The sequence below is a fragment of the Corvus hawaiiensis genome, chromosome 6 (genome assembly GCF_020740725.1).
Source record: "Corvus hawaiiensis isolate bCorHaw1 chromosome 6, bCorHaw1.pri.cur, whole genome shotgun sequence".
NCBI classification, from domain to species: Eukaryota; Metazoa; Chordata; class Aves; order Passeriformes; family Corvidae; genus Corvus; species Corvus hawaiiensis.
The window spans coordinates 37,415,602-37,428,494 of record NC_063218.1 but is presented as its reverse complement, the minus strand read 5'-3'; the positions used below and the strand labels follow the sequence as shown (position 1 = coordinate 37,428,494).

The window sequence follows — 12,893 nt, the reverse complement described above, 5'->3', positions numbered from 1 at the left end:
CTTCTAACATACTATATACCTACTCTATCTATATAACTAGGTAAAGAAACTAGGGACAGCCTGCTTATGTAACTATTATGAGGAGGCAGCACATGTTCCATGGGTATGCTTAAAGGACAATAATTGGTAAATTCAAGCTAGTCTACTCCTTGATGAAAGACAGACTTTTAGCACAGCAGTAACTGTACTGTGAACTGCAGCACATGCTGCTTGTACAGCTACTTGCAGAACTCGCCTCTGTGAAGGCTATATGGTGAAACAACTCACTGTTTACACCACACAATAACCCGCAGTTGCTAATTCACTTTTGCTGCACTTGAAGCAAAACAGTGTCTAAATGCTGGTTGAATAGATGGATGAAATGTGTGTCTTACTGCAATGGAAAATTGGAGAGCAAGTGATACAGGTCTGAAACAAAATACATAAATGGTTTATATTGTTAACGAGGGTAATGTTCTACCTCAGTGAATCAAAAATTTAAAAGCTGCAAGCATGATTGTGCATGGAAATAAAATTGGTTTATAGCTTCACTTGTTGTAGGGTGTGGGTGATGAGAAGGGAAAACAGGAAGTCCCAATATAAAACCATCAATAGGTTACAGAGTGCTGAAATATCTAGAACAGCATTCTACTCTGTGACTTAGTTACATTCATTGCAGTGAGTTAAAACAGGTAAGGGCATCAGTAAGTTATTTTTTCCTTGAAACAGAAATCAGTCTTCCTCTGTTCTGGAACAAGTTTAATTAATTAGGACTAACTCGATTCCAATCAGTATTTTACATGGTGCTTTCTCCATTTTGCTCTGCAAAAGCTTTGATAGCTGTCATAACTCCAAGGCAGCAAAGGAGCCTAACAGTGAGCAACTGAGAGGTTTCTAAATGTGCTAGTGATCAAGAAAAGAAATACTGACTTAATTAAATACTTCCCACAGTAGTAAGATATTTTTTTTATAGCAATGCTAACTCCATAATTTTCAACGATTGTGCTCTACCATCTCTTCTTACACATTGTTGTTGAATAGAAAAAAAGAATCCTCATAAACACATGTTAAATGAGAGAAGCAGCATCTTGGAGCACAGATACTTTCAGTTAAAAAATAGTAAAACCAAAATGCCACCACAGCACAGTATTGCCAAGTGCATACATATTGATGATAGACCATTCCTTTGGTGAATACAAAGGGGGAATCTGCTAACAGTTAATTTGTTCTGTTGATGTCTCATGCACAGCAAATCTACAGGAAAAAAAAAGCTAGTACTTCAAATGGGATTTAGGTATCAAGTAGAAGGAGCTAAAATTTAGAACAAGTGTGGAGGCTTTATTCACTGCTCAAATTTGCATGTCATAATCTGTGGAATCTATTAGTATGACGCTGAATAGATTTCTGATTATACAGGGCCTTGCATTATGGTAACATGTACATGTTCTTAAAGCAGTTTCCTGGTTATGTTTTGCAAAACAAAGTCTCATAAACATTGTCAGCTGACAGCTACTTCTGACAAGAAGCTAGTAGTTTTTTAATGAAATAATAGCTAGTACAACTGGTTCCCTGTTAAATGATGACTCACATCGATCCTTTGAATAAGGAGCTGATGTCCCCTAAAACACTCTTAAGTATTACTATGTAAGAATTGAAATAAGATGGCAGCAGGGTCAGGGAACTAAATATGTCTCTGAGCATCACGAAAGAACCACTTATTGCTAGTCCTAATTATGGGTGTAATGTTGAGGTGTAGCTGTTACCAACAACTGACAGACTCAGGTAGCTAAATGAGGGCTTTCAGTGACAGCTTAGTACTACCTATTAAAATGACAACAGTTACACCAAATAAACTTGAACTGATTTTTTGAAAATAATTTACTAAAATATACAAGTACATTTTCCTTTTCAGTATAAGTTACATAATTGCATACATTTTTAGCTCTTTCTAGGTGCTTTTGGTAATAAGGCAGCAGCAGTGGGCTGACAACTAAAACCTTCAGCATTGCTCTGTACACAAGGAGTCAGTGCAAGGATATTATATTTTCTAGTGATATACATTTTTACTGAATACACTGAAGATGAACCTAATTTTTATTTGATACAGCTCAAGCAAAAATGGACTGTAGTGCAATTCTTGCTTATGAGAAAAGAAAGCCTGTAGAGTTAAATATAAATAAAGGATGCTCAAACCACAATTTGTTTACTGGAAGCTGTTAATAAAACATTTAACTTAACCACAACTATTTGTGCTTCATAAAAAAAAAAAAAAACAAAACATACAGGTTATAAACTAAAACCTCATTTGTAAAAGTTCTCTGCAGAACAGTGCTTGCTGCAAGACATACAGTGCTTTGGTGGTAGAACTTCCATGTGCTATCATGGAAAAATGTTTCCAGAAGAAATAGTCCTCTTACAAATCAACAGCCAGCTTCCTGACAAAAGGGAACTGGCCACTTTGAAATGCTTGTTCCCTTTCTCTGTGATGGAACAAGCCCTGACAAAGGAGAACATGTACTGTGTTAAAAGCTATTGTGGCACAAAAATCAAAACTGGCCCCTGGGCAGGTTCATCAGTTCAATACTTAAATTCTCTAGTTCAAGTTTATTCAATGTGGCCTTAACAGGCTGTATCAGACTACTAGAAGTGGACTACTCTGATCATTTCCTTCATCAGTCTTGGTTTAAGTCAGTGAAGCAGACGCTTCTAATCTAGGTCTTCTTACTGGTAATATACAGGGTCAGAACAGCAATCATGCAAACTTCTTCTTTGTAGCTGTGAATCGTTCCATGTACTACAAAGAAAACAAAAAATATAAGATTTTCTCAGAAATTAATAGAGAATTCATTATTACTTAAAGCAGCTAAGCTTCTGCTCTAAGAGTCAAAAACAGTCTGCATCTAAAGCATATTTTTATATCCCAGGCATAACTATTAGAGCTTTCATTTCAAACAAAGACACCCCCCAAAAATTTCTGGCATTTGCTGCAATTCAGATTAATGGTCAAATCTCCAGTGTTAAGGATGAACTAATGCTAAATACTTATGAATGCTGTATAATACGAAGAATCCATTGGTTTTCATCCCATCGAAGTGAAGACACCTGTCATTATTAGCTACCCTTCAAAAGATGCTGATGAAAGAACATTGACCCTGAATCCTATGAGAAAGTTATCTTTGAAGAACTCTTGAAGTTGTTTTCAGAAGTTAGTTATGAATCCAGTAGCAATGACGCTACCAACAGACTATTTAGTGCTTTTATTCACCAGCATAAATGCTTAGTATTCTGAGTAAGGACTTCACCAGGAGTTTCTTTAAAAAAAGAGACAAAAAACCAAAACCAAAACACAAACCTTGTCATAACCTTCCAGTTCTCTGAGTTTCTTGATTTCAAAGAGGTTGCCTTCTACTGCAAGCAGTGAGATCTGGGAATCACTGAGGATACTCTGAGGCAGCATGCTGAGTTCTAGACAGTTTTCTTCTAAACGCAAGACTTTGAGGCGTGGACAGTGGGAGATCTGAACGGAGATCTGGGAAATCTTGTGGAAATGAAAAGAGAAACGGGATTAAAATGGTAGTGATCAGTGATTATTAAAGTGATCTGTTTCAGACTTACACAGAACAATTGCCATATTGTAAATGTAAACTATACTGTATTAATAGTAAGTACTTAAAAATAATACATAAGTAACAAATGATCAAAAATCAAAATAACTTTTTTTTATTCCATGATGACAAGCAACCTACACATCTGTTTGTCACATTCCTGCTCAAGAACTGTTCAAATCATTTTCTGCATGACTAAATTCAGGATCTTTTAGTTAATCAAATCAGGCAGTTGGATATATTGGTACACAAATTCTAGTTATGATTCCTCATTTGTGTTGTGTTCAGGAGATGTCTTTTAGCTATAAAGTTTTGATGGTCTCATCCTATGTTCCATGGCTGTATTAAGTCTAAGGTAAACCATGTCCTAAATCTACATGCCCACAACATCTCAGTTACCAGACCTGATTCTGATTCAAATTGAGTTCGATAGCCTGCAGTTCTCCCACAGTGTCAGGCACATTTTGGATCTGGTTTTTTGAAAGATCGACCACATCCAAATGGCGAAGACCAGAGAGTTGTGTAGGCACAGTCCGAAGCTGGTTTCCAGAGAGGCTTAGGGTTTTGAGAGCTGAAAGTTGTCCAAATGCAGCTGGTAGCTGCCTCAAGTGATTGCCATTCAGATGTAGTGTTTCCAGTTTTTTCAGTTTACACAGCTCCTCAGGTAAAGCAGCTACAGAAAAATGACAGAAGAGCATATGACCTAAAAAGCAGTAAACATGCATACCCATTTAGTTCAAATAAGCTTCTGCATGAAGAACAGTGCTATTTAAGTAATTTCTCACTGAATTCCTCCCCATTTTCCAGTGAAGGCACAGATCCCTGCACAGAAACTTAAGCCCAGAGATGATACATGCTTTTTAACCATCTTCCACAATCTGCAGACAAGGCAGACATTCAAATCACAATCTGCAATCACTATTCAGGAGACTTTAGCCTGTCAGTTATAGTCCTTACTAACACTCTGCCAACAGGTTCTATGACACTTGAAAACCCACAAAATTCACAGCTTCACCTTTGCCCTTTAAAGGTATTACTCAACTTGCTCAGAAGTAAGTTATGAGATAATTCATAGTGTGTCATACCAGCATACAAACCTCACCAAGTAAGGTCTGCTGGCATCCATTCATCCCTCTTTCCACCTACACATGAGTATAATCTCTAGCATTCCTGAGCTGCACTACAGAGTCAGTGAGGTTCGTAAATTATCTCCATTTTTTCAAAAAGGCAAATAATACATAATTAATGCATAAAACCCCTAGTTTCTTCATTGTGATTTTTCCATAATGATGGATGTTTGTTTAACAGAAACAGTAACAACCACTGAACGGCCAGCAACATTGTCTACATATGATCTTCATTACCTGTTCTCTAGGCAAGTAGTAAACCATCTGACACTGTTAAACCTTCACGTCAGGAAAGTCACAGCACAAAACCTCTATGGGTTTAAGTACTCACGTGTCATTGCAAAATTAATAATACACTAAGTGGCAACTAGTTTTGTAGAATTTATGATTTAGAGGTTTTTATCCTGTACATGAATTCCAAAGATTTCAGTTTAAGTGACTAAACTCCCTGTTTACATCTTGTGAGAGTTAAATAATTAAATTTCGTTTTTGATAGAGAAAACAACTTATTATTTTAAAAATCAGTGGAGATATTAATTAGCAGGCATACTCAGTTTGTTGTTGTTTAGAGCAAGGCTCTTCAAAAAGGAAAATTTTCCAATGAGAGGTGGCAAGAGCTCTATTTTGTTGTTCGACAAGTCTATTGTCCTTAAGTTGCTTGTTAGCTTCTGCAGATCTTCAGGAAACTATGGGGGGGAAAAGATACAGCGTTTAAATAGTTGATAAAAAGTTGAATTTTCACGTCATACAGCTTAAAATTTTAATTGTACGACTGTTACATACTGTCATATGTATCACAATGTCCAATCACCACAGCGCAATTGGCAAATTTGTTCAATGCATATTTTTTAAAATATTATTTCATCTGGGGTAGGGAAAAGGGGTATAAAGAAAACACTAACATCTAGAAAGAGTAGTTTTTCATCCAAATAAGTAAAATTAAAAACATTACATTTTCATCCTCTTACGTGCTTCTCTTAAACATGCCTGTCATTTAAAATACTCTACACCTAGTTAATGCCTCTATATTTTAGCAGAGGATGATTTGAAAATTTTTCTCCTGCTTCCCTTTTTAAGTAATTATGTATACCATTTTCCTTATTCTTGTTTACATCCTGTACCACTTTGGTACTGAGTCTTGGCACTCAGGTGAAAAAAAGAAAAACCTGACAATCACCATCAAGGAGTCCTGGCGAATAAGCCAGTGGTTTTGATTCTCCTTTGGCTTGACAGAGAAAAAGTGAAGAGAGGAGGTAGGACAGTGGAAGAAAGCATGTTAGAAAAGTCTTGGAAAATTACTGCAATATAGAGGGTTTTTTGGCTATCCTGCAAATCGTTGCTGGATTTATGGTTCCAGGACATTCTGTGTTTTTCTGGAGTTGAGTCTAAGTTAAGATAATTTCCAATATAATAAACTTTCGTGATGCTTGCTGCCAGCCCAATGAAAAGCCTGTACAGACTATTCATATGACTACAATTAAATACAACAGAAGTATCTAAATGTGACAAATTGTGGAGTACCTTTCTGAGCAACAATATGGTTATAAAATTTACATTTTCCCCCTCAAGTTTACAGACATTTTCTAAAAGCACAACATCAAAACTAGTACTTCTTGAAGATATACATACTGTAAAGCATAAGCTCACAAGTATATAAGTGCCCTGAGAGATAAATCCTCAATCAGAAGACAAGGCAAGCAAAAGTGAAAAAAAACCCAACAAAACTTGAAATATTTTCCATGACTGTTTACAAGAAATACAGGTATGCAACTGCATTATGACAGTGAAGTGGGAATTTCTCTCCCAAAGTGTCAGTCATACACACAAACAGCCATGTTTCCCCCCCCAGTACATTACCTCAGTAAGTCCCTTTCCCGTTAGCTGAAACACACCAGTTTTCTGTGCTGTCTCCAGGTGGGCTTTCAGTGCACTATTTCCCATCCTAACAGTTCTCTGTCAAGCACACAGAGTTCGAGTAATGGTGTCAGCCAGTTTTACTCTGTGCTAGAGAACTGCAATCCAAAATCTCTGCAATAAAGCAAATGTAAAAAGTCATTTTACGTGCATTGTCCCCAACACTACAAGCATTCTGACACATTGAACCATTTCACTGCTGCGTTTTCATCTCCCTCATAGCTAGAACCTAGAAGTCTAAAGGTTTACCTAGATTTACCTAGATTAAGCAGATTTACCTACATTACAGCAGTTTGATTACTGAAATGATGCAACAAACAGAGTTAAAACGAAGTGGGAAAACTGCACATTTTCCACATTTTGCCTCTTTCGAGACCCCGCAGCATAAGGAGATTCTCCACGTAGACGGGCTGTGATTTCTGTGGCATCTATCAGCGCTGGCCTGCCGACACTGCTACTGTTTTATTTGGGTTTTTATTTGGGTTTTATTTGGGTTTTATTCTATTTAGAAAACTGACTCCTCTGCCGTGACTCTTAGCAGACACACGACACCCACCTCCGTAACCCCAGGCGGGTTTAATCCCAGGGCGCACGAGTCACAGGCCCGGGATTAGAGCCGGGTTCGCAGCCGGGCGGTGGGGAATGAAGCCTGGGGGACAGCACGTAATCAGCCGCGACGGGGAGCCCGACAGGAGATGCGCCCCGTGCCGCAGCGGGCGCCCCGGCAAGGGGCCAGGCCAGCCCTGACCGGCTGCAGGCCGCGGTCCCCCCGCCCCAACCCCGCCCGGCTGCTCCGGCCCCGACCCCAGCACCGTCGGAGGCCGCCGGGCCCGGCCCGGCTCGGCTCGGCTCAACCAACCTGTCCGGGCGCCGCTGGCAGACACTCCGCGGCGGCGAAGCCCCGGCTCGTCCCCCGCCCTCCGCCCTTCCAGAACCGCCGCTCCAGCAGCGCCCGCCCGGAACCGGACGCGAGTCACCGCCGTCCCTGCCACGCCCGTCATGGCGGCCCCCAGGCGCTCCCGGCCGCCGCCGCCACTGCGAGACGCCGGGAGTCCGCCCGTGGAGGCCGCCAGCCCCAGCCCCGGGCCCGGGCCCCGGCCCCGCGGAGCGAGCGACCCCGAGCTCGAGTCCGATTCCGAGCTCGATGGCGACCCCGAGCTGGAGCTGGAGTGGAGCGCGTGGCTCGACGTGGAGAGCGATGAGGAGCAGGGCGGCGGCGAACCCTGGCCCTGGGAGCCCGGGCAGCGCTCGGCGGCGGCCGTGCTGCTGGAGCGGTGCTTGGCGGCGGGCGCCGTGAGCCAGGTACCGCCCGGGCCCGGCGGCCGCGGGGACGGCGCCGCGGAGTAGCGTGACTTAGGCGTTGTTCGGGTGAATTGTGCTGTATTGCGGAGCGCAGGAGAGGAACAACTTCAAACTGTGGAAGACTTATTATGGAGCATTTGCTCGGTACTTTCTTGCTACTGATTGCATTTTTCCTGTTGTCTTACTTTCAAAGGAGGCTTTGGATTTAACTAGTAGAAGAACGCCGTGCTTTGCAAAATTCTCAGAGATGGAAGAAATGGTAAACACGGAAGCTGAAATCAATGAGGTACAGCCTTTACTATTGCCAGTGTGCACTCAGCACTTTGATACCTGGCGGTAATCCAGGGCTCTGATGAAGTATCAGACTGCCACGTGCCATGATGTCTCATGTTTTGAGGGGTTTTTTAACAGTTCAGCTGTTTAACAGTTGGCACTTTTTTCCCCAGTGGACTGAGTTGTCATCAAGAAAAGAACAAAACTGTGAAACAAAAGTTTTAGGAATAAGTAGAAGGACTCAGCAGGCTGCACCTTTGACTAAATTGTTTCCTGAAGTTTTCTAAGGAAACTGAACAATAAAGAATATGTAGTTGACTTCAAGTCACAAAAATGTGCCTCTTTATAGGCAATTTTGTTGGTTAGCCGGCAGCAATCTCAGACATTTCCTACTGCCTGAACGAGCTGCTGCCTTGTATTTTATAATGTTGGTTTAGACATTACATAGACTATGAAACTGCTTTGCAAGACATGTAAGTAGGAGAGACATGGGTTTGAAGGGTAGACTATCCAGTGATTACAGAATTGGCAGAATGGACACAGCTAGAGAGTTGTGGTCAATGGCTCTATGTCCAGCTGAAGGCTGGTGACCAGTGGTATCTGGGCTCTGTCCTGGGACCGATGCTCTTCAATATCTTTATCAATGGCGTAGACAGGGATCAGTGCACCCTCAGCAAGTTTGCAGATTACATTAAGCTGAGAGGAGCACTGGACACAACAGAAGGATGGGATGCCATCCAGAGGACTGGGCAAGCTTGAGAAGTAGCTTCACAAGAACCTCATGAGCCTCAACAAGACCAAATGTGGGGTCCTGCACCTGGGTCAGGGCAATCCCAGACATGAATACAGACGAGGAGATGAACTTATTGGGAGCAGCACTGTGGAGAAGGACTTGGGATGAAAAGTTAGACATGACCTAGCAACATGCAGTCACAGCCCAGAAAACCAACAACATCAGGGGCTGCATCAAAAGCAGCGTGGCCAGCAGGGCAAGGGAGGGGATTCACCTCTTCTGCCCCTGTGGGACCCCACCTGAAATGCTGTGTCCAGGTCTGGGATCCTCAGGACAGGAAAGAGGTGAACCTGTTGGAGCAGTTCCAGAGGAGGGCCATGAAGATGATCCAGGGGCTGGAACATTTCTCCTACAAACACAGGCTGAGAGAGCATGGATTGTTCAGCAGCCATCCAGTACTTAAAGGGGGCTTAAAAAGTGAGGGAGAGTGGCTTTTTACACAAGCAGATAATGCTAGGACAAGGGGGAATGGTTTTAAACTAAAAGAAGATAGATTAGATTAGATCAGATATTAGGAAAACATGCTTTACTGTGAGGGTGGTGAGACACTGGAACAGGTTGCCCAGAGAAGTTGTGGATGCCCCATCCCTGAAAGTGTTCAAGGCCAGGTTGGATGGCGCTCTGAGCAACCTGGTCTAGCAGGTGATATCCCTGCCCATTGGCAGGGGTTTGGAACTAGATGATCTCTAACGGCCCTTCCAACCCAAGCCATTCTATCATAAATTCTGTGGTTTAGGAATGAATTGCAAGATCTGTCTTTTCCAGCACAAATCACCAAATTATTTAAGTTGGTCTTTTTAAACAGTCTTTTTCTTGTTGACCAAAAAAGCCCCACCTAGTAGTAGACACTCTCTGGAGAGCAGGGTAACATGTTCTTGTGGTAATGCTTGCTCTCTTTCGTACACATGCTCTCTCCTATGCTGCCACTTTCTCCCTTTCTACTTCCTCCTCCACCCCACGAGAGTCAACAATATCTGGATAAGTATGTTAAAAATGCATTTTCATTTGATGCTATTATTGTTGTAGATAAAACTGGAAACTGAAATGATGCAGTTGGAGAATGAGACAGCAGACGTTACTCACCATTTTCACTTAGGTAAGTGCAGTTGTACCGTAGAAAAACCAAGAGTCTTAAATTAGCAGCAGATTAATGTTTCTTCTGAGTACATGGCAATTCCAGAAGTTATTGCAGCAGTCGTCTCTGAATAATTGTTGGAGGTGGTAGGTGTTTCATTAACATCTAAAGCATGTTTCCATACTATTTGAACTTGCACTCTCTACAGTCTTAGTAGAAGCTCTGTGTGTAACTCATTCTCCAAAACAGTGTGGGAGGTGTGGTCAGCTCTCCAGGGTCAGTGGAGCATCAGCTCTGAGATCATCAGTAACCGTTGGCCTGCATATGCTACTCTGTTTTCCAGAAACTCCGTGTGTTTCTGCTGCATCTCTCTCCCCCTAAACTTAAATTTATAATTCAGCACTTGGGGAGCATATGTGTTCATCTATTATTTCACACTTTTCCACTATGATTTTATGGGTACTTAAAAGCATTCTAGCCTGCCACTGTTAGGGTAGGGTAGTGAAATCTATTGCAATACTTCAATGCTATGGTATAGTTTAAGAAGTTGACTTCATCTCAAAGAGAATTTACTTAAGAATATGGATAATGTAAAACAACATATCTATATCTCTAAAAAGTAGTTATGGTGACTTTGAGTGCATGCTGATACTAAATCATGTATGCTCCAGCAAAAGCCATTCTGATTAATGTCTGTCTTGAATGTAAGCTGTCCATTGCAATAGATCAGTGTTTTTCTTTCTGTCTGCTGGACAGATTTTGCTCTTGTTTTAGCAGGACAATAGGTTCAACTTTGCAATTTTATTTTACAGGGAAAAAGTGCGAAATTTTGCAAGATATGAACAGGCACCTGGAAGCCATACTGAAAGAGAAGAGGGCTCTCAGAAAGAGGCTGATAAAACACAGATGTCAAGAGAGCCTGCCTATTGAGGCTACTTTTCACAAGTAGGCACACAGAAAAGAATTGTTCTTGTATGCATGAGTCCAAATTAATTTGAACTAGTAGACAGTAAAAATTCCATGCTTTCATTAATTTTTCCCCTGATAAAAATAGACATAAAAAATGATAGCAGAACCTCAGCTAAAAGCTAGTAGTTTACTCACTGATAAATTCGTAGGAAGGTAGTAATACATATTTTATGAATATTTACTTAGGTTTTTGGTCTTGTCTTCAGAAGTCTACAGAACGAGTTGTGATGTATTGTTTTAAACAAATGTGCTACATGCTGAGTTTGTTATGCTTCTCCCAAGCAGTTGTTACTTTAGCACTGGGTATCTTCCTACCACTGTTGCTTGCTTAGAGCTAAGCATGAATGATTCCCAGACACGCATAGTGCATGTTTTAAAAGTATAGTCCTTCTTCTTATGGTCTAAAAATCTAGCCCAAGTACTGAAGAAGTGGCTAGTCATTTCTGTAATTCCTGCCCTGCTTGTTGCTAAGAGTCATGCAAGAAGTGTAATTGCAGAAAAATTAATTAGATGTTAAGGAGCTTGCATAAAGCTGGAGAAGGAGACTAAGAAAAGCAGGGCAATGAAAAAAGAGCTTATAGGTATTAAATTCTTGTTGTTTAGCGCAACCTTTGAGCTCATTTTTGGTTACAGGTGTATAGTAGAGTTGCTGACAGAGGCTGTGACTTTCATTGAGAAGCTTGAAAGCCATTTGCAGTCTGTAAGAAGCATGCCTCAGATATCACATATGATGAACAATATGGTGAGTAGTAAAAGAACTGAACCTGCTGTCTTCTCCAGCATGAAAAATGCAATGCTGTTTGGTTATTTGAGTTACTTTTATGTCCTGATAGACTGACAGGATGTATAGAGATTAAATCCAACCCTTTTCTGTTTCAGGACACCACTTTGTCAAAAACAGAGGTGCTCATGATAGAGTTGGAGGAGCTGACAGAGCAAATACTGAAATGGGAAAAACTGCAAAAGGAAGTGTATTCTAACAACGTATGCAATACTGCTGACTTGGACTTTGGCTTATCTTTAACCTAACAAATCATTTTTCTCAAATAGGATGACTATTCAAAGAACTACCTTCTTAGGGTCTTCTGTGAAAACTGCAACATGGGTGTCTTTTAATCCAACAGAGACTTTGTAGGTAGTTATATTTCTGTTATTAAGTAACAGTTCTCCAACTATTTACGAAATAAAAGGACAATAAGCAGTAGCTCATAGGAAGACAGGGTGCTGAGAAGCCTGTTAAGGAGTTCCTTTTTGAAATAGTTGGATTGGAGTCCCTTGGAGCCTGTATGTTCAATGGAAAATTGCTTTGATATTTCTTTTGCACTTGCTATAGTATCTTTATTCATTTTTGTAAGCATCTTGATAAAACACTGTATTTTGTACATAACCATGAAACTTCAATAAAAGCACTAGATTTCAAAAGCTCAGTTTCTTGCTTTTAATTTTGTTATAAAATCTTAGGTCCAAGCTTATGTTTCCGTAGGAGTTCCAATCAAGAAATTTAATTAGTTTTAAATTACAGTTTATTGTGACTGATGTGGTTTTGTGGGAAAGCAGGGAATGGACTTGGTGATATATGGCAGGTCTACTGATTTGCAAACCATGCTTCAATGATAGCAAATATATTCTCGATATTCAATGATATAAATATGTTGTTCAGATTTTCTGTTGCTTTCCCTATTTTCGGTGTCCCACTTAGAATAAAACTCTTGTTCCATGAGTAAGATTGACAGTTTATCAAAAGCATTGATTGTTCCAGTTTGTAGCCCTCAGGAAGAGACAGGTTGGTGAAATGTCATGGGCAGGACATCTATAAACCAGGATGGTTGTCTTTGGAGGGTGCCCAGTTTTGTATT

General features: G+C 40.8%; 2 protein-coding genes across 2 annotated transcripts; one reads left to right on the top strand and one right to left on the bottom strand.

Annotated features, from left to right (window-relative positions):
- Positions 1-1,839: 1,839 nt before the first annotated feature.
- On the bottom strand, positions 1,840-7,591 carry LRRC57 (leucine rich repeat containing 57). Its single transcript, XM_048308485.1, has 6 exons — positions 7,485-7,591; positions 6,569-6,739; positions 5,262-5,397; positions 3,989-4,257; positions 3,332-3,517; positions 1,840-2,773 (listed from the first exon to the last, which is right to left on the bottom strand). The coding sequence occupies exons 2-6, from the start codon at positions 6,650-6,652 to the stop codon at positions 2,732-2,734; spliced, it is 717 nt and encodes a 238-aa protein (XP_048164442.1). The 5' UTR covers positions 6,653-6,739; positions 7,485-7,591; the 3' UTR covers positions 1,840-2,731.
- Positions 7,592-7,618: 27 nt separating this feature from the next.
- Positions 7,619-12,464, top strand: HAUS2 (HAUS augmin like complex subunit 2). Its single transcript, XM_048308484.1, has 6 exons — positions 7,619-7,927; positions 8,121-8,213; positions 10,020-10,089; positions 10,881-11,013; positions 11,671-11,779; positions 11,917-12,464. The coding sequence occupies exons 1-6, from the start codon at positions 7,625-7,627 to the stop codon at positions 12,064-12,066; spliced, it is 858 nt and encodes a 285-aa protein (XP_048164441.1). The 5' UTR covers positions 7,619-7,624; the 3' UTR covers positions 12,067-12,464.
- Positions 12,465-12,893: the final 429 nt, after the last annotated feature.